Here is a 27,636-nt window from a genome sequence, read left to right as displayed (position 1 = left end):
GCGCCAAGGAGGTGCGGAGGCGAGCGGTTGAGGGTGGGAGTTGGCGCTCCGGACCGGGCTGGGACCGCGGTGCTGCGATGCGGACGGCGCCGCGGCGGTGACCGTAGTTGCCGCCCGACATGAACTCGCTGGAGCAGGCGGAAGGTAGGGTGGAAGCCCAGAGCCCGCCCCAGGGCTCCTTCCGGTGCGGCTTTAGAGGCCGCCGAGGGTGGGGTGGCTCGGGGGCCGCTGGGGCCCGGCCAGCGCATCGCAAGCCTCAGTAGCCCGAGCTTGTACTGCGGAGTTCCTCGCCCGGCTCCACTTTTGTTCTCTGTTCTTTAGCGAACACTTGCACCTCGCGCATTGTAGTATTCTAATTTTCATTTTAAACCGATCATCCCACGAGTTGTATCCTTAATGCTTTCCGTGGTTTCTGGTATCTGCTGAGGTTGGGAGGTTCTTCTTCGTCTTTTTAAACTTTAAAAACACCACCACAGAAACGTCACTCCACCTCTCATTGAGAGCGGACACCTTGGATCTGTTATCCAAGAGAACACCCCTGGTCTTAGAAAAAAGCATCGACGCTTTGATGGTGTGGCCAGGATCACCTGTAACCCACTGGGAGGGGAAACGAACAGTCTTTTCCCACACACACGTTAAGAGATCTGGTGAGCGTAGACAGCCTTACCCTTATTTACAAATAAGGACCGGAAGCCAGAATCGGGTAATTGCTGTCAAAAAGACCTCCAGAATTTTGATGTTCTAGTAGAAATATCTTGGTTCCAACGTAACTAGAGATGTACATGATTTTGATATTTTCATTTGTGACCCCCCAAATTCTAGCTTTGGGTGCCGAGTGACATTGCCATTAATTTTCCACACACCAATTTTCAATGCTTCGAAAGAAATGAACCAGTCACTTATGTGTGAAATCGGAAATTCTGTAAGAAACATGGTGTTTTTGTTGTGCTTAAGGCTGTTGTAGTAAACACTGCAGTGATACATGTAAGCTGAGGTATAAGATCTGAAATAGTGTATTTAAAATGCCTGTAATCCCAGCCCTTGGCAGGTTGAGGCAGGAGGATCGCCATGAGTTCGAGGCCAGCCTGGGCTACATATAGTGAGTTCAAAGCCAGCCTGAACTACATAGTCAGACCTTGTCTCAAAAACAAAATTTGTTTCAAGACAAATGTCTAATAAGAATGGCTAATTAGAGAACTGAAATCTTTTTACCTAGATCTAAAGGCTTTCGAGAGGAGACTTACTGAATATATTCATTGCTTGCAACCTGCAACTGGACGTTGGAGAAGTAAGTTCCTGACTGTTTTTTAAGACAAAATAAACTGAAAATTCCTTATTGTATCCCTCAGTAGGAATGATTTGCTGTTTCATAAAACTTTTGATTAACAAATGCTTGCTTTATTAAACCGTAAGATTTGTCTTTGAACAATTTTTAAATATTCAATATTATAAACAATGCATTGCAAAGAAATGTTTAAGAAAAGGAAATTATAACTGGCCACCCCCAAAGAACAGCCTGTTTTTCCAGGCATGGTAGTGCAGGCCTGTAATTCCAGAACGTGACAGGGGGAGGCATAAGGATCATGAGTTTGAGCCCAGCCTGGACTACATAAGAGGTCAAGTCCAGCCTGGGCAACATAAGCGAGACTATCTCAAAAACAAAGCAAAATAACTGTTTTGTGTAATTAAATTTTTATTTTCTGTGGAGATAGGTTTTTGTTTGTTCTTTGTTTTGTCGTGGTGCTAGGGATTGATACTAGGGCCTTTGCACCGATCTACATCTCCAGCCATTTTTTATTTACTTATTTTGGGGGTTTTTTGAGACAGGGTGTCCCTGTGTTGTCCAGGCTATGTTCAAACTCTGGTTCACTTGCCTTGGCTTCCCATCTGGGATTACAGGCATGCCCCACCATGCCTGGCTCATATATTTAATTTTTATTAATATTATAGCTTTGATTAAAAAATATAGCAGTCAGCGTGGTGGTGCATACTTAGAATTGCTGCACTCTGAGAGGCTGAGGGAGAAGGAGTACAAGTTCCAGTGCAGCCTGGGCAATTTACTGAGTTAGTGAGACCCTGTCTCAGAATAGGCAAGGGTTAGGGATGTAGCTTGGTGCGAAGGCTGTGGATTAATCTTCAGCACCCCCTCAAATGCACATAATACAAATTTCAGTAACTTGATTAGCAGTGTTATAATTTGCCTACAAACTATCAAAGTTTTACTGTATTAAGAAAAATCCTAGCCGGGGATTTAGCTCAGTGGTGGTGCCGCCTGCCTCGAAAGTGCAAGGTCCCAAGTTCGATCTCAGGTACCAAAAGGAAAAAGAAAAATCCTACCAGGTGTGGTGGAACACATCTGTAATCCCAACATTCAGGAGCCTGAAGCAGGAATTTGTCACGCGTTTGAGGCCAGCCTGGGCTAGTGAGTTGAAGGCCAGCTTGAACTACATAGTGAGACCTTGTCTCAAAAAAGGAAAACTCCTGTTTTCTCTGGGGGTATAGTTCAGTGACAGAGTACACACTAAGCACGTATGAGGTACCTGGTTTAATCCTTAGCATCAAAGGGGAAAAAAATCCTGTTTAGGGCCCGGGATTTAGCTCAGTGGTTCCGCTGCCTGCCTTGCAAGCACAAGGTCCAGATTTCGATCCCTAGTACCAAAAAAAAAAAATCATGTTTAATATATACTTGCAAAGGTTGTGAAATTTTCTTTAGTTGATATTTTTTCTGGAACTGGGCATTGAACCCAGGAAGGCTTTACCACTGAGCTATGACCCCCAACCCTTTTTTAGAAAATTTTTGTTTTTTATTTTGAGACAAAGTCTTATTAAGTTTCCCAGATGGTCCTCAAATTTGTGATCATGCTGCTTCAGCTTCCCCAGTAGCTGGGATTATAGGCATGTATCACCACATGCAGCCCCTTAGTTGGTTTTTAATGCAGCCTAATTGTACTGCTTGGGAACCTCATACAGAAAATAATTCACATTATTGCTGTCCATAAATATGACTCTTGTAAAATATTACTTGAATGAATTGTAGTTATTGCCCCATGGAAATATACCGTATAGGAAATGTAGACAAATATTCAAGTGATGAGATATCAAACTATCAAACAAAATGCTTTGCTCACCTGTATTAGGGCAGCCTTTGTGTGTGCGTATGCATGTGTACATGGTCTCGTCCTGTTGCCTATGCTAGCCTGGGCTCAGAGCAAACCACCCGTAGCTGGGACTGCCAGGAGTGTGCCGCCATGCCTGGCATTGGAACAGTCTCAGTATCTTGGATATTCATTACTAAAGTTTAATTCCCACCTAGAAAGAAGTACAATAGTACACATTGAGGATATACCTATTTTTTTCCTTTTGTTACTGGGGATCAAACCCAGTACCTCTTACAATGGTGTTCTACCGTTGAACTACATCCCCAGCCCAAGAACATACTTTAAAGTGTAACTCAGTTAACACTTTTTCAGGACCAGATGAGCAGTATTGACATTAAGGGTCCTTTTCTAGGTCAAGATTTTTTTGTGTATGCTTTTTATTATCTCTATTTGTAAGGATTTAATCATATACTGTGAGATTTCTGATTGGTCAGAATTCATAAGTAATAATTTTCTCAGATTGTCTGGGTTATCTAGAAATTGCCTCCAAAATTGTTTCACTGTTACCTGAGAATCTTTTAAAATTTATGTGATGCTGTCATATAAAATATAGTATGATAAGCAAACTTAACTTTTTTTCTAGTTCATATCTTAGTGCTTACATATAAATGGCATCAGCTTAATACCAAGTAAAAAGCATGTATATGAGGTCCTTTCTATTGTTTTGATTTTACTTCATTTTTAACTGCCTGTATAGCCAGATGTGGTGCACACCTGTAATCCCAGCCCTTGGGAGGCTGAGACAGGAAGATCAAGAATTTGAGACTAGCCTGGACAATGGAAAGAGCTCCTCTCAAAAAAAAAAAAAAAAAGTAAATAAAAATTTAAAAACAGCCCTGCCTGTGTAATATAGATTTCTTCCTGGAAATAATAGAATTACAGAAAATTGAAATTGAGTTTAGTGTGTTCTTAGTTCAGAACATAATTTTCATTCTATTATTAAATATCTAAAATGAGATTTTTTTTTTCTGTGACTTACCTCCTTTAAAAATACTGAAAATGCCAGGGATGGTGGCACACACCTATAGCTCCAACACTGGAGCCTGAGGCAGAAGTATCATCTCAAATTCAAGGCCAGCCTGGTTCCAGATCAGCCTGAGTTATATAACGAAACCTTCTCTCAAAAAGCCCAATTAGTGCCAAGGATTTAGCTCAGTGGTTCCACTGCCTGCCTCGAAAGTGCAAGGTCCCAAGTTCCATCCCTGGGACCAAAAAAAAAAAGCCCAAATAAACTCTAGCACTCAGGAGGCTGAGTCAGGAGAATTACCATGAGTTCGAGGCCAGCCTCGGCTACCTAGTGTTCAAGGTCAGCCTGTACTATTTACTGTAGTAAGACCTTGTCTCAAAAAAAAAAAAAAAAAAAATTAAATATGTAAAATAGGCTGGGGATTTAGCTCAGTGGTTCCAGCGCCTGCCTTGCAAGCACAAGGTCCCAAGTTTGATCCCCGGTACCAAAAAAAAAAAATAAGTAAAATAAAAGTACATCTCTAAAACTATAGCTTTTTGAAACTTGATCTGCACATTTGAAAAACTGCTGCGTCCTAAGAGGCAACATCCTCCTTTCCAGAATATTAACTAGTTCCTGGTGCCCTTTTATTAATTTTTAGTCATAAAACACTAAATATCATTTATTCTTGTTTTATTTATGATCTTTTTAGAATTTTAAAAATAACTCTAGCTTAGTAAGGAGAAATACAGCATTTCTGTGTTCCATTAGCCACAATGTCTACCCTGACTCTGCTTTAAGTCATGTAAGAATCTGAGACTGACTGGTCTGCTGCACACTGATTCCACACTTCCTAACACTAAACTTCCTTTCATTCAACAGTAGGCAGTTGTCTGCAAGGAAAACTCCTGAGTCAGAAATCTCAGTGCATTTTAAAAGGAATCTCTGTTTAGTTTGTTTACATTAGAAAATAGAAGTTGAGATTTTTGTTGTTGTTTATTTTCTTGAGTTACCATCTACAAAATTAGCACCAAGCACAGTAAAAGTTGTATAATGGAATCTTATATTGAACTGAGCTTGATGGCCATGCCTGTAATCCCAGCACACTAGGAAGCTGAGGCAGGAGGATCACAAGTTGAAGCCCAGCCTTGGCAGTTTAGTGACTTAGAAAGAACCTGTCTCAAAACAGAAAAAAGTCCTGGGGATGTAGCTCATTGTGAAAGCCCTGAGTCCAATCCCCAGCACTGCATAAAAAGAAGAAGTATAGAATCTTATATTGAAGTTCTACCTTGGGGGTTTTTGCTTTTAATTTCATTAATCTTTTTTTTTTTGGTACCGGGAATCGAACTCAGTACCTTACACTTGCCAGGCAAGTGCGGTGCCACTGAATTACATCCCTGGCTTTTAATCTTCATTCTTATAACATCTAGCTAAGTAATAAGGAAGCCAGTATATCTTCAGTTATATCTTCAAATACTAATTCAGAGTGTTGAGAGAATTCCTCAGTCATTGGCAAGTCTCCTAATTCCTGAGTCCAGCCAATGCATTTTGCATTTAATACAGTGTTGTATTCCTTGGCTCTCATTTATTAGGGGCTGGTGGTGGTAGTATCAAGTATGAAGGGTGTATTTGCTTACTAATTTTGTGTTTATCTTTCATCAGTGCTTCTTATAGTGGTATCTGTCTGTACAGCTACTGGTGCCTGGAACTGGTTAATAGATCCTGAGACACAAAAGGTAGAAATTTTGTTTTAAAATCTTTAGTAGATTAAATAAGGTAATGGATATATCAGTGCTTCGTTAATTGTAAAGTGTTAAATGCAACCTATAACTTCTAATGACATTAATCATTGTATTAAAAATAAACCCTATGTTAATTTGCTTAAGGAAAACTTTGGCTGACTGTTGTGATTTAAATTTCTTTGCAAGGGAAAAAGCCTAAGAAATTTACTCCATTTAAGTTATTTTGCAGTTCATTTCTCAATTTGTGTAGCGCTTTTACATTTGTTTGAACTTACCTCATTTTTGCTTTATTTCAGTATGAACATTCTCTCTGTTCTACTCTGTTCATTTAGTGTCATCAGTGCCAGCTTTTAATAGTATTTTCTTCTGGGAGCTATCTTTGTTAGTAGTATTCTTCATCTCACAAAGCATTTGGGATGACTTTATAGGAAATATATATATGGCAAAGTAGCAAAATATAATCAGGTAAAAACCAGATTAGACTAGGAGGTCAAAACTAGGAAGGAAACCAGGTCACTAGTGTATAGGCCATGTGACCCTGCACTGTTGCCAGAATTGAGTTTACCTAATAACTGAAGTCACAGTTAATTTTGTGCTTTTCATTGTCTGTGAGAAATATGTGTCAGTTTTTTGAGCTAGCAAAGCTTTTCTTTCTCAGCATTTATATCTTTAAAATTTCCTTCCTGGAGTTTAATAAAGGAAACGCTGAGAGATCTCCCATTGGGCATTGTGCAAGAACATCCCTATACCGAATCCAATAACACATTTCATAATGGTATCTCTTGAAGCATTCTTTGATGAAACCTGATAAAATGTTTCTCAGATTTCTACCTCTTTCTACTAATTTATGCCTTAATTTCAAACTCAAGCCTTTTTTTATTGGAAGCAGTAGTCTCCAATTTTTCAGTGAACTGTTTTCCCCCAGTATAGTTTTAGGTAGTGACAATGTTATAATTTTCATAACTCTTAAAAATTGCTCCTTCTCTTGAAACTATAATTAAATAGACTGTGTCACTTAGTTTTATTTTAACCTTTTAGGTTATACAGAAGAAAAACCTAATAGTAAGGCTGTTGTAATCAGTCTGAATGATGCTTCAGACAGCCAAGGTTTTATGTAGCAGGTAGTCTCCCTGACTAGCCACGGAGGGGGAGATACAAAAGACTAGGAACCTGGGGAGATTGGTGATGGAATTTTATGTTAATAGAGGGGGTTTTATGGCAGACAGAAAACTCTCCTGTGTGCTCATTTATAAAAATCTGATCTGAGGGATGTGCTTGGTACTCATCTTTAGGGGAAGAGTGGAAAGAGGCTGGCAAGAAGATTGAAAAAGTCTGTCTTGGGAAATGAGTCTGACTTCTAATTGGGAAAAATATAAGCTGCTTTCAGCTAGTTGAGATCTTAATAAAACACAGAATTAAATGTAATTTGAAATAGGCCCCAAACTATGTAGTTAACATAATTTTCTAAATTAGGTGAGAATATCACCATTAGCCTTAGGGTTGGCTCTTTTTATTTCAGTATTTAATAATCCCAAACCTGATTACAGCTTTACCGAGCAATTGTATCTAAAGTGGGAGTTGTAAGCATAGAAGTCAGTGGCTACCTGGGAAAGAGTAGGGGGAGCACGTGGCTGCAAGAAGCTTAGGTGAGAAGGAGCATGGCAGGTGCTGGCCAAGGGGACAACTGCTCTTTGGTTACCTTTATTGTCGTGGAGGAAAGGGGGCTAATACTGACTGAGCTAATTAATACGAACACATAAAGCACTGTATCTGCTGACCTGGTGCAGACCGCAGCACTGGCGTATGGGAATTAAACTGTCCTCCAAGTTTTAAGTTTTATGCCTCTGGAATAATAACTTTTCCTCAGAGTCTCACCATCTGGGGAGCTTCTTCCCTCCACATATTTTTAGCCTCTTATTCCTTTATTTGATCTGAAACATCTACCTAGTGTTTTTCTCTGTCTCGAAACAAGTATATGTGTTTAGTTTTCTATCTTAAAACAGCACATCTCTCTGGTGTTTGAGTGGGATGTGCTTAGCTTGAATCTTTTACTCCCATCTAGTTACTAGTCCATTTGATTTCTTTTTCTAGCTGCTCTAAATGCTTGTCTTCTCTCTCTTCAGTCTGTTTCTGTTGCCCAGTCATCTGGTTTCACCCCTCTGTAGTTCCAGTCATGGATCATTGTGGGCTCTTGGTCTTCTATGTACTCTTAGAATTGTGTATTGTCCTACTTTATATCATCTGATTATGACCAGATCTGAAATAAGCCCTTGCTTCTCTTGACTTCTTGTTTTCTTCAGTGCCAGCGATCAAGCAGAATTTCAGTCATGCCAGCCTTGTACTCTACCACTGAGCTATATCCCCAAAGCCCTTTTTAAATTTTGTTTTGAGACATGCTAATTTGCCCAGACTGCCCTTGAATTTGCTTTGATACTCCTGCCTCAGTCTCCCAAGTATCTGAGATTGCTCTGACTTCTGGTGAATTCTAATTCTTTATGGAATACTAATTGTTTTTCCCTGTTTGAATATCCTGTGGCCATCAAAATCTCAGTAGATTCAAAACCAAACTCATTCTTTGCTTCAAGGAGGAAGAATGATTTTGGAGCTGAGTCTTACAAAGATTGTGTGTAGGAGTAAGTGGGAAAGGTAGCATAAAAAATGTGGCAGGAAGGCTGGGGATTTAGCTCAGTGGTGCTGCCGCCTGCCTCGAAAGCGCAAGGTCCCAAGTTCAATCCCCAGTATAAAAAAAAAAAAATACTGTCTAAAAAATGTGGCAGGAAATAAAGATTAGACCGGGATCAGGTTATGAATGATAGCTTATCCAGTTCTCTTAAGGAATCTTTTTAACAGAAAAGTTAGCTAAATCACATTTGACTTGAATTTTTTTTGAGGCTATTGGCCTCATCCTCATCCCCCACCCCTTACTGGGAATTGAACTTAGGACATGCGCTTGCCAGGCAGGTGTGGTGCCACTGAGCTATATCCCGAGCCCTCATCCTCATTAGTTAAACAGAGTTTAGTTAATATTTTAGGTGAGGTTGTTTTTTGAGTATAAAAATGAATTTGTAACAGCTCCAAGTATTTGAAATGGAGAAAATGTTGCTATATTGTTTTGCCATGTAGACATTACAAAGGATACATTTTTATTTTTACAACATACCTATTAGATGATAAAAATAATACATGTATTTATGCACAACAGGTAGGAATCAGTATGATTCCAAGATTTTAACATTTTTCTATTTTAAACTTTTCTTTTCTAGGTATCCTTCTTCACATCATTATGGAACCATCCATTTTTCACCATTAGCTGTATCACTCTAATAGGCTTGTTCTTTGCTGGAATACACAAGAGAGTAGTTGCACCATCAATGTATCCTTTAACATAAAAGAAAGCTCCTTCTAAATGATTTGGATGGTTGTTAGACGCTTGCTGTTGAAATGAAAAGTTTTTCTTGACTACATTTGTTCAGTATAGCTGCTCGGTGTCGAACGATATTAGCAGAGTACAATATGTCTTGTGATGATGTAAGTATTATTTTTTCATTAAAAAATTATAGGCCCACAAAAAGAACTGAAATGTTTAGCTTTAGAAAATGACATTTTATTAACAACAGATTTTATCTGTGGCATTAATAGACTATCCCTTAAGCACTGATTCTGAGATACTTTTACATTTTAACATCTCTGAGGTTGAGATGCATCTTACAATGGTGTCTAACAATTAAATCAGCACAGTTAACAATTTAATCTTTCTTAATGACATAAACTCATGATATAACTGATGCCATCTTAAATTCAATAAAGTACGGTGATCATGATTGACCAAAAATGGCTCAAGAGATGTTGATTATATAAACTGTTATTTATCCCCTGGTATTTGTATCATTTGTGAAATAAAGTCATAATTTGTAGACTGCATACATGACCTACTGTGTTTTAAACAGTAGATCATGAACCAGTGTATTTTAAGAGTATCTCACATTTTTGATTATTGCTTGTTTGCTTTCTTTCTTTTTCTTTTTCTCAGTACCAGGGATCAAACTCAGGATCCTGCACTTGCAAGACAGGCTTGGCGCCATTGAGCTAAATCCCTGACCCCTTGATTATTACTTTCTATTTCGATGTGATTTATTGATTTATTGATTTTTGAGACAGGGTCTTGTGTTGTAGTTCAGGCTGGCCCTGAACTTACTATGTAGCCCAGGGTGGCTTCGAACACATGGTGATCCTCCTGCCTCAGCCTCCTGAGTGCTGGGATTACAAGTGTGCACCACCACACTCAGCTGCTTGTTTTATTTATAAAAGTATTTTTTACCTTCAGTTTTTAAAAATTTTAAAATAATTCATTATATAAAATTAGAATAAATGTTTAAAAATGTATTGGGGCAAGATCCTGAGTTCAATCCCCGGTACCAAAAAAAAATGTATTGGGGGATGTAGCTCAATGGTAGAGACCTTGTTTACTATGCACAAGGCCATGGGTTCAGTCCCTGGCACCTTCAAGAAAAGTGTTAGAGCAGGAAAATAACTGGAATAGAATAAAGACTGAACACACCTGGTATGTGGTGGTACATGTCTGTAATCCCAGCTACCCAGGGGGCTGAGGCAAGAGGATCACAAGTTTGAGCCCAGCCTGGGCAACTGAGTGACTTAGTGAGACCCTGTGATTAGCAGCAGTGATTAGAAGAAAGTATTTTTATGAGCCAAGCCTGGTGGCACATGCCTATAATCCTCGCACTTGGGAAACTGAGGCAAGAAAATCACTGTGAGTTCGAGGCCAGGCAGTAAGACCCTGGCTCAGAAAAACAAAAATCAAAGTATTTACATATTGTGTAATAGAAGATAATATCTGGAATAGTAAAAGACCTAGTAAAAATTAGTGACAAACCCCAGTACATTTGAAAAATGGTGGGCTGGGGTATAGCTTAATGATTGAGCGCTTGTCTAGCATGCACAAGGCCCTGGCTTCAAGCCCCAGTACCACACCCACAAAATAATAACTGGAGAAAAATATATCACAGAAATGAAAATACAAATGGCCAGTAATCATACAGTGTGGACAGAGAGCTCGGCATGATGGTACACACCTGTAGTCTCGGCTACTTGGGAGGCTAAAGCAGGATTGCTTGAGCCCAGAGTTTTCTGTTAGCCTAGGTGGCATAGTAACAAGTGAGACCCTACTTTTTGTTTGTTTGTTTGTTTTTTGTGGAGTTGGGGATCCAGCCCAGGACCTCGAGTGTGCCAGGCAAGTACAAGATCCTGACTCTTAAAAATACATACATGAGGGCCGGTGATTTAGCTCAGTGGTGCCGCCACCTGCCTTACAAGCGCAAGGACCTGAGTTTAATCCCCAGAACCAAAAAAAAAAAGTTAAATTCTTTTGATAATTACAGTGTTGTGTTGCAGTGGATACACCTGTGTGCTGCTATGTTGGGAATAAATATAGCTCAGCTCCACACAAGTGTTTCTACCAACATATACTGAACATCAGCAGTGTATAAGTCAGTGTATAAGTGTTCATTGCTGCAACCATTTATTTACCCTTTTTTTTTGGTTGTTAAATTTAGAGACAAGGTCTTATTATGTAGCCCAGGCTAGCTTGGAACTCATGGTAGTCCTGCCTCACCCTCCCAAGTGCTGTAATTGCACCCAACATGATTCACTTTTTAACTTGTCCAAATTAAAACTTGTTTATATTGGAAAGGAGAAGAGTTTTGCCCAAATAGTTTTATGTAGCTGGACATGGTGGCACACACCTGTAATCCCAGCACTGTGGGAAGCTGAGCCAGAGGATCACAAGTTCAAGCCTAGCCTAAGCAATTTAGTAACTTAGTGAGACCCTGTCTCAAAATAAAACAGGGCTGAGAATGTAGCTCAGTTCAGAGGTCATAGGTTCAATCCCCAGTACCATCAGAAAATAAAACAAGTTTCATGTGTTAAAAACTTTGTTTTATAAGAAGCATAAATCTATATTAGTTTGGAATTTTATTTTATCCAGTGGATTAAGTGATTTCTATGTGTATGTGTTGTTTTTAGTGTTAGTGATTAAACCCAGGGTCTTGTGAAGGCTAAGCTTGCATGGTACTACTGAGCTACACCCCAGCCTTGTTTTGTGTGTGTGTTTTAAAGTAATAATTCAATCTGCATAAAAGAAATTTGAAATACAGCTATTAACTGTTTAATCTTGATTATGGAGAAGTATTGTTTCCCTGAAAATGCCCTTTAAAATATATAAATAAGTGATGATATTTTTTTAATAGAACTGTGTGCTGTGAAAAAAATTTTTTTTCTCTTTTTTTGTTTTACAGACAGGAAAACTGATTTTGAAACCTAGGCCTCATGTTCAATGACAATCTGCCCTCATTGTTATAGGACCTAAAACAGTTTTTCTTCAAATAAGTGATATAGCAAAAAGCCATAAAGGATTCCTTTTGCAGTTGGATATGTGAAGGCTATAGCAACAACTGACAAGAAGTGTGCAATATTTACCCAGATGATCTTGATGATGATGACTCAAGTTATCAGTGGTTTGGTACCTTTGATTACCTGTATTCAGTATTAGTGTCACTTTAGTACTTCAGCTCCTGCAAAGATTTTTGCAGATGAAGTATGTATGTTACTAAGTTAAACTTAGAAACAGAACCTCATTCAGTTTTTATAATGTATTTTTGCAGACTACTGTAAATAGCAAATCAATGCCAATGTTAAACAAAGAAGAAAATGTTGTGTGGACTTTGTTCTCCTGCACCAGTATTTCAGGAACATCTGTTTGCCATCCCCACAGCTCTTTAAAACCGGCTATTATGTGTGCCTTTCATTCTTAACTCCTCTTCTAAAAATGTACTGCAGGAAAAACATCAGATTCTGCTTAGACTGAGGAAAACTCATCTCCATTATGTTGTAAGCAATTATAGATGTTTTGAGAAACAATTTTAGTTGAACGAGAAACTGAACTGCAGCAACTATTATGGTTATATTTTTCAGTTTATTTTCATTTAACACTAAATATTCTTTATATTTTTTAAGTATTTTAAGAACACCCCAAAGTATCCTGAATGTAGAAGTTTAGTTATAACTTATATATTGTCTGAGAATTTGATAGTCATTGTTTTAGATAATTGGGTTTTGTCCTGTGGTAGACATACTGTTACACAAGTACTACACAGTGTAACTGAGCGTCCTCCTCTGTCACCAGGACAACATGGGAGTGTGCCACAAACTAGAGTCTACAATTCTCACTGTTCAGAGAGTGTTAATGACATACTGTGTATGCATAACACCCACATGTACTATAATAGCCCTTAAAATTAAACTATTGGGATCGCTGTAAATATTTTAAAGTACTGAAGGTGCCTTTTACCTGTTTACCTGTTTAGAAGACTTTGAAAAGGTTTAAATTATTACATGAGCAGTCTTTTAAATTTCAATTAACATAAACCTGAAATTTCATAATAGGACAAAAACTTTTTAACAAGGCTGCTGTTTAACTTAAATGTGTTCATTTGGCTTTCATGTGTATAAAATTTTATTCTTTGAACTGCAGCAATAAAACCCTCTGCTCCTAAGAAGTTTTAAGAGGGGATTCTATATATTCTGCTTTGTTTTATTTTCTGTAAATTTTGTAGGTAAATATGTGTATAAAAATAAATACTTTATATATAACTAGGTATTAGCCTTTTTCTTTGCTTTATAAGTCTATAACTCTGAAAAAAATTTTAAGCATGCTGTGTATCAGATCCAGGCTAGTTCCAAATGAGATATTTTACTTGAACTCTGTGTAATGGAGCAAATGTTAAGTAGCACTTGTAGATACAGTAGTTTATTAAGCTGTAATTACTTTAAATGTCTTGTTCATCATGGTCTACTAACATTTGGCTCTTAGGAAGTGCAGGTTTTCTCATATTGCTCTTTACAGACGTGGATTGCCAGTTTCCTTCAAGAGTATAAAGCCGAAAGAGGGATTTTTATAGATCCTTAATGACATTTGCTTTGTTTTGTTTTTTGAGTTATGAACTCTGAATTCCTTTAAGTATTTAATAAAAACCTTGACTCTTGTCCCCTAGAAAAATATGCCTCGGTACATACACAAATCTTGGATACATGTGGAGAGGATTTCCTGATGCCAGCTTGGGAAAAACATTCTGGAAAAAGTATTCAACTTGTGTATATTGAACTTAATTCAAGAGCTATTAAAATATGATTAAGAATGTAGACTTTTACACTTTTGAGAGTCTGAGGCAGGAGGATCACAAGTTTGAGCTCACCACAGGCAACTTACGTGACTCAGACCCTGTTTCAAAGGCTAGGAATGGAACCTAGGGCCTCAGCCTGCTAGGCAAGAAGCATTCTGCCACTCACATGCTAGCCCTCTGAGAACATTTGTAAATTTAATGTATATGGAATACTTTCAAATAACAGAGTAACTTCCACCAAGCTCCACTATAAACCAACATAATCATCACCGTGAACATTACCATCTCTTCGTATACAGTCATAGGAAATGAATCCAACACGATCACATTGGAAGTCCAGGGCACTGTGCAGCATTCTCAAGACAGCAACCAGTCCAGATAGAACAGGAGGACAGAAGGGAAATCTTGGGGAAGAAACTGGAATTAGTATGTTTGAGATTGACAAAGATGTCAGACACTTGGAAAAAAATGACAGATAGGAAGCCAGGATAATGAAAAAGGTAATTATTCAAGAAAAATGAAGGTTGTGCAAGAAAGGAGCTTTTGGTTTGGTGCACTCCCTAATTCAACAGTGAGCAATATTTGCATTTCCCTAGTAATTTAAACAGTGAGTGTAGATCTCATCAAGAATTTCAGCCAGGTATAGTCCCATGCACCTGTAGTCAGAGCTACTTGGGAGGCCGAGAGACAGTAGGACTTGCTTGAGCCCAGGAGTTAGAAACTGGCCTGTGCAATATAGTAACATCTTGTCTCAATAAATCCTATAACAAAAAAAAATTTGGTTCACTTTTGTTCAATAAAGGAGAAATGGAAGGGAGCATACTGGAGAGTGACGTTCTTACCTACCAGGCCAGGATATGATACTGACAAGCCAGAGAGGGCAATAGCATGTCAGTAGGAATTATGGGGAGAATAAGAAACAGGTTTAATTCCCGGAGAGGGGTTGAAGTAGACAAGGAAGGCAAGAGTTAACTATTCATCCTTTTACAACTTCAAGCTGTGTAGGTGCAGAAAACACTTCTTTTTGGTAAGGTGATAAATATGAGTGCTAAATGGAATAGTTTTACTTGGGGAGAAATAGGAAGTGTATTGCCCAAGTTGGGAGTCTGTCTTCTGCTCTTAAAGAAATTTTCTATGTTCCTCCCTTTACCTGGTGGTGTGTAATAAAATGTTGAATCTTCACTTTACTAGCTCTTAGGTAACAAGTAAAACAGTATATTTCACTTATTACCAACCAAACTCTGGAGCGCGTGGAGGTTAAATCCCGTCTCTGTCATTTACAGATCATACACTCTTCGGCAAACAGCAAAACTTCTCTGTGCCTCAGTTCCCTCATCTCATGGGATTGTTGGTTCCATGGCTTAGAGTATGCAAGCTCTTAGAGCAGTCACTGGAACATGGGGAGGGATCCCTGTCAGTAGAAAGCTTACTGCCCAAACAGAATGGTGCCCATTATAATTATCTGGGGCTAGGGATGTACCTCAACGATTAGCATGCACAAAGGCTCTGGGTTCAGTCCCCAGCATCATCTCTGCACAAAAAAATGAACGTTAGATTAATTTACATGTAATAAAATGTATCCATCCTAACTATAGTTTGAAAAGTTTTCATAAATGTGGTACTCTTGCATCAGTCACCACAAGATACAGAACATTTCTATCCCCTCAAAAGATAGACTTAGCAGGTCCCATCCCTAGCCCCTGGCCCCTGCCCCAAGTAACTGCTGTCTTAATCTGACTTAATTTCTACCACTATGGATTAGTCTTTTCTAGACTTCCATGTACATGAAATTATCCTGTTAATAGTACAGTTCCATATTTTTCAATCTTACTTTCTCAACATTTTTTACTCATTAAGTTTATTGGTACATTTTAAGTATACATTATGATGACATTCATCATTGGGACTTTGTACCTTTACATGATGTATCTTGGTTCTTATTTTTTCCCCATTCCCCTGCCCTCCTGTCAACCCTCCACCCCTTCCTATTTACAAAGACTGTTTCCGTTTTTTCCTTCTTTTCTCATATTTTTTTCTTTCCCTTCTTTCCTTTCCCCTATCCTCCCCCTTCCTCTTCCTCTTTCCCTTCCCCTTTGGACCTTTTCTTCCTATTTCACATTAACTATTATACATTTTGGTCATTTACACTTTCAGTTTCTCACACTAGAGAAACAATTCGGTATTAATATATATGTTGGGTTTTTTTTTAACCCCCTCACCTATTGATGGGCATTTGGGTTTTCAATTGTGACTTTTCATTTTTTATTGTTTGCAGTACTTTCGATTTAATCCAAGACCTCATACATGCTAGGCAAGCACTGACTGCTACTGCTGCAGCTTCTATGAATCATCTTGTACAAGGCTGGGTGGATATATGCTCATTTTGGGGGATTACCTTGAAGTGGAGTTGCTGGGTCATAGGCTGAGTATATTTAGCTTTATAAGAAACAACCAGCTGGATTTAGCTCAGTGGTTCTGCGGCCTGGCTCGCAAGTGCAAGGACCCGAGTTTGATCCCCAGTACCCCCCCTCAAAAAAACCAACCAAAAACATAAAACTTGGGCTGGGGATTTAGCTCAGTGGTTCCAGCGCCTGGCTCACAAGTGCAAGGTCCCGAGTTTGATCCCTGGTACCAAAAAAAAAAAAAACAAACCAAATTGTTTTCTAAACTAAGTGTACTACTTTACATTCTTACCATCCACATTTGAGAGTTCCAGTTGCTATTCACCCATTAAAATGACTAAAATGAGAAATAATAATTACCAATATTTATAATAATGACCAATATCGATGAGCATGGTGAAGAAGTTTTAGGTAAATGGAATGCCTTAAAATGCTTTCACTGCACTGTGGAAGAAAAGAAATTAATGCGTGTTTGATAACCACTTAGGGTTTTTTATTTTCCTAAGGTTGTGTGAGTTAGGATTTAGGACCATCTGTATTAGGAGTAAATCCTATCAGTAGATGTGACTTGTCCCCAACCTGTTTTTAGTTTGTATGTTTTCTGGGGGATGGGGGGTTCCTGGGGGTTGAATCCAGGGCCTTTTCACTTGTACACCCTCAGTCTCTCATTTCTTACTTTGAGACAGGGTCTTGCTAAATTACTAAATTGCTCAGGCTGAGCTTGAACTTTTGATCCTCCTGCCTCAGCTTCCTGGAGTTCTGGCATGTACCACTACATCCAGTTTTTTGCTGTTTTTTTCCTTTCCATTTACAGACTGTTCATCAAAACAGGCAATAGATTGCAAGGGCAAAGATATAAATATCCTACAACACAAATTGACCAGGACCATTTCAACCAACAACCACTAGATAACTAGCTTTCTTTAAAACATCTTTTAGGGGCCAGGGATTTAGCTCGGGCACCGCACCTACCTTGCAAGCGCAAGGTCCTGAGTTCGATACTCATACCAACATCCCCCCACCCCCACCCCAACATCTTTTAAACTGGGCCTAGGGCCTCACGCCTGTAATCCCAGCACTCAGGAGGCTGAAGCATGAGGATCACTGCGAGTTCAAGGCCAGCCTGATCTACATAGCGAGACCTTGTCTCAAAAAAAAAAAAAGGAGCTATACCTCTGTGATTATTAAAATATGCTATACAAGTTAAAAGTTAATGCTTTCCCTTGGAAAAGTCAACCCTTTGAGGGTAGAGTCAGGATGAGATGGAACTTTTCTTCCGCACAGAGTTTACCTAACAGTTAAGGAGGTGGGGCGGGTGTTAATGCTATTCCCAGAAAAATCCACAGGGCTCCGCCTCCCGACAGGGCTGGCCCGCCCACGCTGTCTTCTACGCTTGCGCATTTCTCGCGCCAGCCCCCTCCGGCGACGTATTGCGCGCATGCGTGCAGCTTCTCCATGTGTGTTCAGGCCGTCAGAGTAGACACGAATATCCCTTGGCGACCAGGCCTTATCACCAGTTCGGCCACCTTCACTGTGTGCTGTTGCTTTCCTTGGTCGGCTTTTCACCAGAGCGCACGTCGCCATGGGCAAAAGCCGGACGAAGCGCTTCAAGCGACCTCAGTTCTCCCCTACAGGCAACTGTCAGGTTGAGGCAGCAGCGGCGGCAAATGGGACTGGAGACGAGGAAGACGACGGGCCAGTGGCAGAGTTTCTCGAAAGGGTGAGAGAAGGTCCCTTGGCTGACGCCCGGGGACTCGGGGTGGGCGGTGGACCTAGACGCGCGTGCGCACTGCGCCACCTCTGACACCTGGCTCTGTCCGCAGCTCCAGCACCCAAGCGCCGAGGTCCGCGAATGCGCCTGCGCGGGGCTGGCCCGGCTGGTGCAGCAGCGCCCGGCGATCGCGGACCTGGCCCGCCGGGATGCAGTACGCCGGCTCGGACCGCTGCTGCTGGACCCCAGCCTTTCGGTCAGGGAGACTGCGGCTGGAGCGCTGAGGTGAGCCGGGAGATGCCCCCGCGCCTGGGGTCTGGGAGTCGGAGCGGTCAGCCAGAGCTTTCTAGGTGCAAGACATCCCCTCCTAATGTTCGATCCTCCTGTCGGGGCGAAAAGCCTGCCCTGCTCTCACGGAGTGGGGTGAGGGCAATATTGTCTCTAGGCTCTAGAGGACCCAATACTACATGCATTCCGTCTGCCACCAGCACGAGCCACCTGCTATGGCGTTTTGCCCTCAGACTTGTGCACATTTTCCCCGCTCCAAAAATCTTTCATAGCTTCCTGTTTGGATGAACTCTTCCAGTCTGGGTGCCACGAATTACTCTTTAAGCAAGGGATTTTGAGAGGGCAGACGTTGAGCAAGACAACCAAGGTCCTTGTCTTTGCAGAAGCTAGGTTGAAGGGGGTTGGGCAAGCAACTAGTAAAAAGGTAAAACAGATAATACTAGTGAGAAGTGTTATGGAAAAACAAGAGGATAGTGAGTTGCAGGTAGGAAATTTACATTGAGTGTTTTCTAGATGACATTTATGAACCCAGACCAGAAGGTGAGAGAGCCAGACATGGAAAAAAATAGGGGAAGAGTATTCCCCACGGAGGCAACAGCAGCAGCAGAGAAGTGACACAGTTCACAGCTTGGCATGGTTAAAGAACAGAAAAGGTAGTGTGGCAGAGTAGAGTAGGGGTGGGGAATTACATATTAGGAGAGGAGGCTGGAGAATGGGCAAGATATAGGGTGGTATAGAGCTGAAGAACCAACCCTAAGGTGGGAAATGACACGAGCAACTTAACTTTTCTTTTGAGACAGAGTTTCACAATGTAGTTCAGGCTGGCCCTGGACTCTGTGTGTAGCCCAGGCTGGCCTTGAATTTGCAGTGGTCCTTTCTGCCTCAGCCTTCCAAGTGCTGAGATTACAAGAGTGCACCACCACACCTGGACTTTTTTTGTTTGTTTTTGGCAGTCCCAAGAATTGAATCCAGGCCCTTTGCACTGAGCTACATCTCCAGCCCTTTTTGTGTTTTATTTTGAGACAGGGTCTTGGCAAGTCACTCAAACTTCCATTCTTCTTGCTCAGCCTCCCAGAGCTCTGGTATTATTGGTGTAATTACTAGCTGTAATTTACCTTTCGAAAAGGCCACTATGATGGCTGTGTGGAGAATGGACTGTAGAGGGGGTAAGAGTAGTAGTTTTTTGCTGTTTGGTTTTTTGAGATTGGCTGTCACTGGCCCAGGTTGGCCTCAAACCCATGTTCCTTTTGCCTCAGCCTCCTGAGTACTGAGATTATAGGCATGTGGCACCACACTGGGCTGTAGTTCCTATAGCTCTTGTCTATATGTATTGATATGTCAGTCACTGACTTAGCAAAAATATATATTAAGTGCCTACTGTGTGCCAGGTACCAGATTTTTTATTTTCCAGTACTGAAGATTGAACTCAGGACCTTGCACTTGCAAGGCAGGCACAGAGCCACTGAGCTACATCCCCAGCCCTTCATTAATGAATCTTAAAGTCTATCGAGGGCAACATACATTAACCAAATAACCATATCTCCTAAGTGTTTAATTAAAACCAGTGGTAATTGCAGAGGATGCAATGTGAGGGTATAACTGGGGGTTCCGGGAAGAAAACTCTGAGTGAGTGGTGTTTGAGATGAGACCTGGGGATGAGTAGGATTAGTCACTTGAGGGAGCACAGGTGGGTGTCCTTCTGATCCAGGGAGAAAAGTAATTGGAAAGCCCTGCCCTTCCCCTAAAACACTCACGAGCTGGGAGTCCCTTGGAAATTGTTGGGGCATCTTTCAATTTATGTCCACATTCTTAGTGCCTGGCACAGAGTTAAGAAGGCAAGCAGTGTCCTTCCAGTTAAATTAAATGTAACTAGGGCTGCTTCGGGTGTGTCCTCTCAGTAGCCTTACCTTGCTCCTTGCTGCCCATGAAGTCTTTTTTTTTTTTTTTCTTTTTTGCACAGTTCTGGGACTCAAAACCAGGGTCTTGTGTATCTATGCAAGTGCTTTACCAGTGAGCCCCCTTTGTAGTCTAGAGGCCAAACAATGGTCTCTTCATACAGGATGCAATTTATTCATGTTAAATAGGAAAAGTTTTCTCCCTTTCCTATAGCCATGCACCTGTGACCTCAGAACTAAGTTGTTACTTGGCAACCATTTGTTTACATTTTATAGAATAAGAACTATAACAGTTAGAAATCTGTGGACTGGTTCCTCAGCATATGATGGAAATAATAATGACTTCCTTTGGGAAACCTAAAGTATGGTTAAAAATAGAAATAAATTTGTGACATATGATCTGGACGTGAAACATGCTTTAATCTTCTTATGTAGAAACCTCAGTGCTTGTGGAGGTTTTGAAGTGTGTGATGACATGGTGACCAAGGACATCATGACTCCTCTCGTGGCCTTGCTGAAAGAGGTATGCAATTTTTACAGTGTTTCGAATGACAGCTTCTATTCGGCTTGTAGGAGACAGACCCTTTTTCTTTTTTGAGTACTTGGGTATTTGTTACTTTGTCCTCCTGTTGCCAGGCATGGTAGTACACGCCTGTAGGCCCAGCACTCAGGAGGCTGAGGCAAGAGGATCGCCATGAGTTTGAGGCCAGCCTGAACTACAAAGTGAGACCCTGTCTAAAAAAAACAAAACCAGAAAACAGCAAAACATTCTATAGGAGTTTCTTTTCCTGGAAACATTGATTTACTCTTATTAATCATTAAACATTAATAGCCATCTACTTTTTTGTCCACACTACTTTATTTATAGTTGGAAAAGACCTTCCTAAAACTATACAGACTCCTTTAGACTTTAAACTTCATACAATAAAAATAATTAGTATTTATCCTTTGTTTATTTATGTTCCAAGTCATGTTTTTATGGTGTATATTTTTCTTTTTTTTTTTTGGTACCGGGGATTGGACTCCGGTCCTTGTGCTTGCGCAGCAGGCGGCGAAACCACTGAGCTAAATCCCCAGCCCTTATGGTGTATATTTTAATCCTCACAGCAGTTCTATGACGCAGATTCTTTTGTTTTGTTTTCATGAGGTAGGTTTTAGCTTTTTTCTTGCCTGGAATTCAAACCTGAGACCTTGAATGTACTAGGGAAATGCTCTAACTACTGAGCTACATTCCCCAGCTGGAGGCCAGTATTATTATTTCCATTTGATGGAAATAACAGCCAGGCCATATTATGAACCTGTTGTGAAGATAACATTGAGTTCTCCAGCTTAATATCATGCTATTCCTGTTACATGCTGTAGTTCAGTGGCAGAGGAGCTCACTCTCTGCCTCTGGCTTGCCACTCTGTATTGGTGGGTAATTTTCAATTAAGGCTACATGGAATATATTTAGTTTTGATGTGAGGCATCAGTTCTTTTTTCTGATTCTCAGCTGGGGGTGGTTTACCCGACAGGGGTCGTCTGGCAATATCTGGAGACATTTCTGGTTGTCAAGGCTCATGGGGTAAGGCTTACTTCTGGCTTCCAGTGGATAGAGGCTCAAAATGTTGCTGAACCTCCTACAACGCAAAGGGCAGCCCCTGCCCCTCTAAAAGTTATCTGGTCCAAAATGTCAAGAATATAGAAGCCCCAGGTGGAGCAGTTCTTTAGAGGATGCCATGGACTGTACTAAAGAGGCAGTACTGCAGAGTGGCTAACAGCACCAGCTTTGGGGCCAGAATGCCTACATTTGAAGGCCAGCTTTACCACATAGTAAGCTGTATCTTCAGCAGCCTCTCTGTACCTCAGCTGCCCTATAGTGGTGTCAGGAGATTAGGGATCATAGTTCATCTTCCTCAAGCCAGATGTGGCATACAACTGTGATCCTAGCACTCTGGGAGGCTGAGGCAGGAGGAATGCAAGTTCGAGTACAGCCTCAGCAACTTAGCAAGACCCTATCTCAAAAAATAAAAAAGGGCTGGGGATGTAAATTAGTGCAAAGGCCCTGGGTTCAATCCCTGATGATAGGGGAAGAAAAAAGTTCATCATTTCATAGGCTTGTTGTAAAGATTAAATGATATATTTGAAAGGTCGCCGAAGAAGGGGGCCACACACATGGACGTTCAAGCAAGCTTTATTGGGGCGGCAGTCTGCAGCCTGCCGGGCTGACTCAGAATGGAGACCAGCAACTGTATGGGCTGAGCTGGAAGCTTATATAGGGATCTTGCAGGTGGGAGAGCACTAGTCCAATGGTGAGGGTGGGTAATTGGGGCTGGGGTATGTAACAATAGGTTTCGGTCGGGGGGGGGGGCAGATGGAGTAACTGCTTTTGGGAAGCCCCTGTCTCACTGGAATATCTGACTAAGAAACTGGTGGGGCAGAAAGACCTTAACTAGGCAGAAAGTCACTAACAAAGGGAGGTCATGCCTCAGCTATGCAGAAGTTCCCTGTTCCTTGTGGCCAGAGTGGGGTAAAGGGAAAGGAAAGGAGGGGCCTTGCTCTGTGGGGGCTCTGAAATACCTAACAATATGTAGATACATAAGCGTAGGTACATATTGCCTTAGTGGGTACTATACAAATATTATTGCTTATACTTCTTTACCTTCTTTTTGGGGGAGGGGTTGAGAAGCAGACTCGCTATATAGTTTGGAATGGTCTTGAACTCACTAGGCCCAGGTTGGCCTCAAACTTGGAGCAATCCTCCTGCCTCAGCCTCCTGGATGCTGGGATTATGGGTGTGCACCACCACACCCAGCTTTTTCTTTGCCTTCCTTACTGCTTTTTTTTTTTTTTGGTACCCGGGATCGAATTCGGGTCCTTGCACTTGTGAGGCAGGCAGCGGAACCACTGAGCTAAATCCCCGGCCCCTTACTGCTTTTTATCACATTAGGAAAAGTTTGCATTGAATTTTCACTTTCGTTTAAAAATGTGAAATGCTGTATATCCAGTTTTTACAATGACTTGGAAACCTTTCTTGTCTGTGTTTCTTGCCAAAGGAGCATATACTTATGGGAATTGTAGTGCTTATGAGAATTTCATAGTCCTGTTAACCACTATACTGTAATTTCTGATGTTTAATTTTTGTGATTCTTCACTATCATTAGCTTTTTATTTAATCATTCTTTTGAACCAGTGTACTAATCGTGATTATCTGGTTGCAGTGTAATGCTGGACTGGATTCAAATGAGATGTCTCCACAAGAGAAAAAAGATCAGAACAGAAATGCTATTGAGAACATAGCCAATGAGGCTGTGAACGTGCTGTGGAATATATGGTAAGATGCTTTCCAAGCATAGCCTTCAATTACATCACTACTCAGACTGCTACTCTTTCTGTTAAACTGTGTAGAAACCTCTGCTCCCCCAAGTAGACCTGTGACTCCATGATGGTAATAGGTAGTGGGAGGTAGTACTGCGTTACCTGAGATCAGCTGTCCTTCCCAGGGTCTTTTTTCCTCATGACTTACCTTTATTTTAACGTCTCTTCCCTCCAGTTACTACTACTGACAAAAATAAGAGGAGTCACGACCATTAGCACCTGCTGTCCCTCCTTTCTCCCTAGCTCCTGCATACCCCCAGCAGCAGCTAGTTGGCCCTGTGCTACCTGCTTTGCTATCTGGAATGAGAGAGGGACCACAACCCATGATGTGCTTTACTCCTCTTCATGGCAGTGACCGTTTGATTGGGAAGTAGATGCCCAAGAGAAGTTCCCTTGGGCTCAGTAGAAGGCTGCTTCCCATTCCATGATCATATCCCCTGGTAGGGGCAGAGTGGATCGGCTGCTGGGGATGGAAATGCTGCAGGCACAACCTGGATTTACTTTGTTCTGCTGCATTTTATCTCCATAATTATGGCAGGATTCTGTCATAGTTCCTTATTTTCAGTCAGCAGCAGTTATCACTGATCGAAAAGCACAAGTAGTTCTTAGGATATAAGATTTAAGCTGGATCCTGAAAAGCTGCCTATGTAGCAGTCTGAACTTGCTTGTGATTTCATTTTAAACTGGTGGGTGCATTCCACCAGAAATAACAGCGAGATCAGACTTAAGGAAATGGCATTCAAGCAAACTCATCAGTCCTGTTTTTGTGCACTAGATAATGTTAACTTGCTTTTTTTTTTAATGCTGAGAATTGAACCCAGGGCTTCCTGCATGCGAAGCATGTGCTCTATCACTGAGCTACACCCCCAACTTCTGTAAGTTGTTCAACTGGATTTTTTTTGTATTTTGAGACAAAATCTTGTTGTGTAGCTCAGGCTGGCCTCAGACTTGTGATCCTCCTGCCTTGGCCTCCAGAGTGCTAGGATTACAAACCAGTGTCACCATGCCTGCCATGAAATCTTTTTTCTTTTAATTTCTTTGAGAAGTGCCTGAATATATCTTAAAAGTGATTTCTTTTTCTAGAATGTTTTATTATTTATAGTTATCACAGCTTTTAATGTTTTTGTTTCATAGTTTATATTTCAGATTATCTTCACTCATGTGACTTGTCTTTTGATTATATTTCAGTGCTGCAGAAACTAGGTACATAGATAGGTATAGACAGCAAACAGAAAATATTTTTTCCCAAGATGACTGACTTAATTTAATAATGTAGTCAGCTCTGTTAGCTCTGTTAGTGTGACATGTGTGTATGTGTAGAGGAGTATCTTTCTCTGGGAACGTGGATAAAATTGTTACAATTAGCTCAGTTCACCCTGTATTTAGTGTGTATGCTCATTAGTAACAGTGATAGCTCTCTGATTCTCTCACAAAAGGTAGTATAGCTGGGCATGGTGGTGCATGCCTGTAATTCTAGCACTCAGGAGGCTGAGACAGGAGGATCGCCGCAAGTTCGAGCCCTGCCTGGGCTACATAGTGAGTTCAAGGCCAGCCTGAACTACATAGTGAGACCCAGTCTCAAACAAACAAAAAAGGGTAGTATAATTTCAAATATAATCATCAGTAATTTCTCACATTGCAAATTCTACTGATTAAATTAAAATTGCAGTCTAGAAGGAATGAATAAAGTGATTTTCCTTTATATCTGTACTTTCTCCATAATAAGAGGCCTTTTGTCCTTATTTGAACTTATTATTGTGCTGTAATGGAAAGAATAGCAAGCTGGGCCTAGAGAACCTAGGTTCTGGGCCTAGCTCTGTCCCTAACAAGATTATGATCTTTGGACAGATTACTGTACCTTTTAGGCTTGGGTTTTCTCATCTGTAAATTGGGGAGTTGGATTTAAGGATTCCCAAGGTCTCCTAAATTTCTGTGAGGAAGCTGTCATGATAAAAAGATAGTCAAAGAGCCCACCATGATGGAAATAAAATGCAGATCGCCAGTTCTTAGGTATAGTGAATATGAATGGGCATTTGTTTCTTCATCTATAAAAATGGTGGTTGTTTGACTCCAACTCTTTGGTTCTGTAAATCTTAATTAATTTTTTTCATGGATTTCTGTGGTTGATTTCTTACTGTTAAAATGTGAATAGTAAAACTTTTTTTTCCCCCCTTCAATTTAGTGAATGCAGTAGTAGAGCAATATCTATATTCAACAAAGAAGGGTGTTTGGAGATTGTGTTAAAGTATTTAAGTAGGTTTTCCACCAATGTTGACCTGGCTATTTCAGTAGGTAAGTGAAGAAAAGGTGATGATTTTCTAAGTATGTGTAGCCTTATTAAAAAATTTGTATTCAGATATAGCATGTTTATTCTACAAGAGTGATTTTTATCTTATTACATATAAATTTGTAGCAGAGGAGTTCTGTTTGTTTTGAAGCTTATTAAGTCTTTACTTATATAATTTTTCTGCTTTTTGTTCTGAAACGGAGGAAGGTAATTATGTGAGCCTGTGTGATTTCTAGTCTGTTACTTCTTAGAAGCTTTTATGAATTCTTGAAGTTTTCATCTCCATTTACTAAAAAATAATAACCTACAATTAACTAGGCCTTTGAGCCAAAGTTAGTTGGAATCTAGACTTACTTAAATGTTTTGTACCAATATCTCACACTTCCAACAGAAAACTGATTGATAGCCTGGGCTTTTTTGTAGAGAGAGAGAAAGAAAGGATCGAATTTTCCCTTTAGGCCTGCTTCCCTCCCTATGGGCAGGGGGAGCAAAGCCCAGCAACTTCACCTGCACTTGGCTGCCTTCCCACCCTCTCTGTCTTGGGTTAGTAAGCCACTGGGCACCCTCAGCTCAGCATGGAGCAGAGACTGAAACCAGAAGGTGGGCTGCTCAGCAGGGTTCTGGGTGAGACAGAAATAACTGAGGCAAAGTGATGTTTTCTACCCATCATATCAGGCACCTAGCTGTCCTTTTAACTATGCTTTTCTTCTGCAAGGAAGAAGTATCTTCTCCCTATTGATGCTTCCCTTGGCTCTAATGGATACTTTTAAGAGAACAGAGAAGAAAAAAAAAAGTAGAATAAATACCACTAGAAAAAATTTAAAAATCAGTTTCTCAAAATGGAATCTTTAGGGGCAGCATTATGAGTAAATAAGAATTTCAAAAATAGTTCAGGGCTGGGAATTTAGCTCAGTGGTTCCGCTACCTGCCTCGAAAGCACAAGGTCCCGAGTTCAGTCCCCGGCAGCAAAAAAAAAAAGTTCCACTGCTTTTAGGAAATTGGTAGGTAACTTAATCTCAGGAAAACTTTTATTACACTAAGAGAATTTCAGGAAAGTTTAAAATAAAAACTTTATTTTTGTGCCTCTTGTCAAATAGATTTAGCTATTTTTTTGTTCTTTTTCCTCTAATGAATTTTGGCGGGGGGGGGGGGTACCGGGGATTGAACTCAGGACCTTGAACTTGTGAGGCAGGCAGTGGAACCACTGAGCTAAATCCCTAGCCTCTAATGAATTTTTTCTTTTTTGGTACCAGGGATTGAACTCAGGACCTTGCGCGGAGGAACCACTGAGCTAAATCCCCGGCCTCTAACGAATTTTTTTCAATATGGATCAGAATAAAATCATTTTGCATGGATAATACTGTCTTCTTTATGCATTGAGCTAAAGTCATGATTGTAAATAAATACTCTTTTTTTTTTTGGTACCAGGGATCAAACTTGGGACCTTGAGCTTGTGAGGCAGGCAGCACCTCTGAGCTAAAGCCCAGTGATTGTATAAACAAATGTCCTTTTTGTTTTGAAAATTAAGCAAGGTTGCTAGGTGTGGTGGCTCACACCTGTAATCCCAGCACTTGCCAGACTGAGGTGGAAGGATCACTGGAAGTTCAAGGTCAGCCTCGGCTACATAGTGAGTTGAAGGCTACCCTGAACTACAT

General features: G+C 40.6%; 2 protein-coding genes across 5 annotated transcripts in view; both read left to right on the top strand.

Moving 5' to 3' along the window:
* On the top strand, nucleotides 1-13,516 carry Cnep1r1 (CTD nuclear envelope phosphatase 1 regulatory subunit 1). 2 transcript variants are annotated; one of them, XM_004847958.4, is made up of 6 exons: nucleotides 1-144; nucleotides 1,217-1,288; nucleotides 5,767-5,840; nucleotides 9,110-9,219; nucleotides 9,320-9,374; nucleotides 12,158-13,516. In XM_004847958.4, the coding sequence occupies exons 1-6, from the start codon at nucleotides 120-122 to the stop codon at nucleotides 12,197-12,199; spliced, it is 378 nt and encodes a 125-aa protein (XP_004848015.1). In that variant the 5' UTR covers nucleotides 1-119; the 3' UTR covers nucleotides 12,200-13,516. The 2 variants fall into 2 exon arrangements, with proteins under 2 accessions (XP_004848015.1, XP_087062913.1); XM_087206787.1 differs by lacking the exon at nucleotides 12,158-13,516 and adding an exon at nucleotides 9,877-11,207.
* Nucleotides 13,517-17,866: 4,350 nt separating this feature from the next.
* Heatr3 (HEAT repeat containing 3) overlaps nucleotides 17,867-27,636 on the top strand; it is a 74,218-nt gene continuing 64,448 nt past the window's right edge. For all 3 annotated transcript variants that reach the window (XM_021260943.2, XM_004847955.3, XM_087206783.1), the window contains exons 1-5: nucleotides 17,867-18,163; nucleotides 18,267-18,439; nucleotides 20,773-20,860; nucleotides 23,538-23,650; nucleotides 25,877-25,986. In XM_021260943.2, the coding sequence (XP_021116602.2) occupies nucleotides 18,026-18,163; nucleotides 18,267-18,439; nucleotides 20,773-20,860; nucleotides 23,538-23,650; nucleotides 25,877-25,986 (622 nt within the window). In that variant the 5' untranslated portion in view covers nucleotides 17,867-18,025. The remainder of the gene's footprint in view (nucleotides 18,164-18,266; nucleotides 18,440-20,772; nucleotides 20,861-23,537; nucleotides 23,651-25,876; nucleotides 25,987-27,636) is intronic.

Source organism: Heterocephalus glaber, unplaced genomic scaffold (genome assembly GCF_053883595.1).
Source record: "Heterocephalus glaber isolate CG9 unplaced genomic scaffold, H.glaber_assembly_v1.0 deba00000071, whole genome shotgun sequence".
NCBI lineage: Eukaryota > Metazoa > Chordata > Mammalia > Rodentia > Bathyergidae > Heterocephalus > Heterocephalus glaber.
The sequence above is the reverse complement of the archived record's forward strand: the minus strand, read 5'-3'. Positions and strand labels throughout refer to the sequence as shown.

Bases quoted from the DNA above. Each gene is read 5' to 3' on its own strand.
- Cnep1r1 (XM_087206787.1), top strand. From the start codon at position 120: ATGAACTCGCTGGAGCAGGCGGAAG. The intron at 5,841-9,109 runs GTAGAAATTTTG...TTTCTTTTCTAG, and splicing joins TAGATCCTGAGACACAAAAG to GTATCCTTCTTCACATCATT. The intron at 9,375-9,876 runs GTAAGTATTATT...TCTTTTTCTCAG, and splicing joins ACAATATGTCTTGTGATGAT to TACCAGGGATCAAACTCAGG.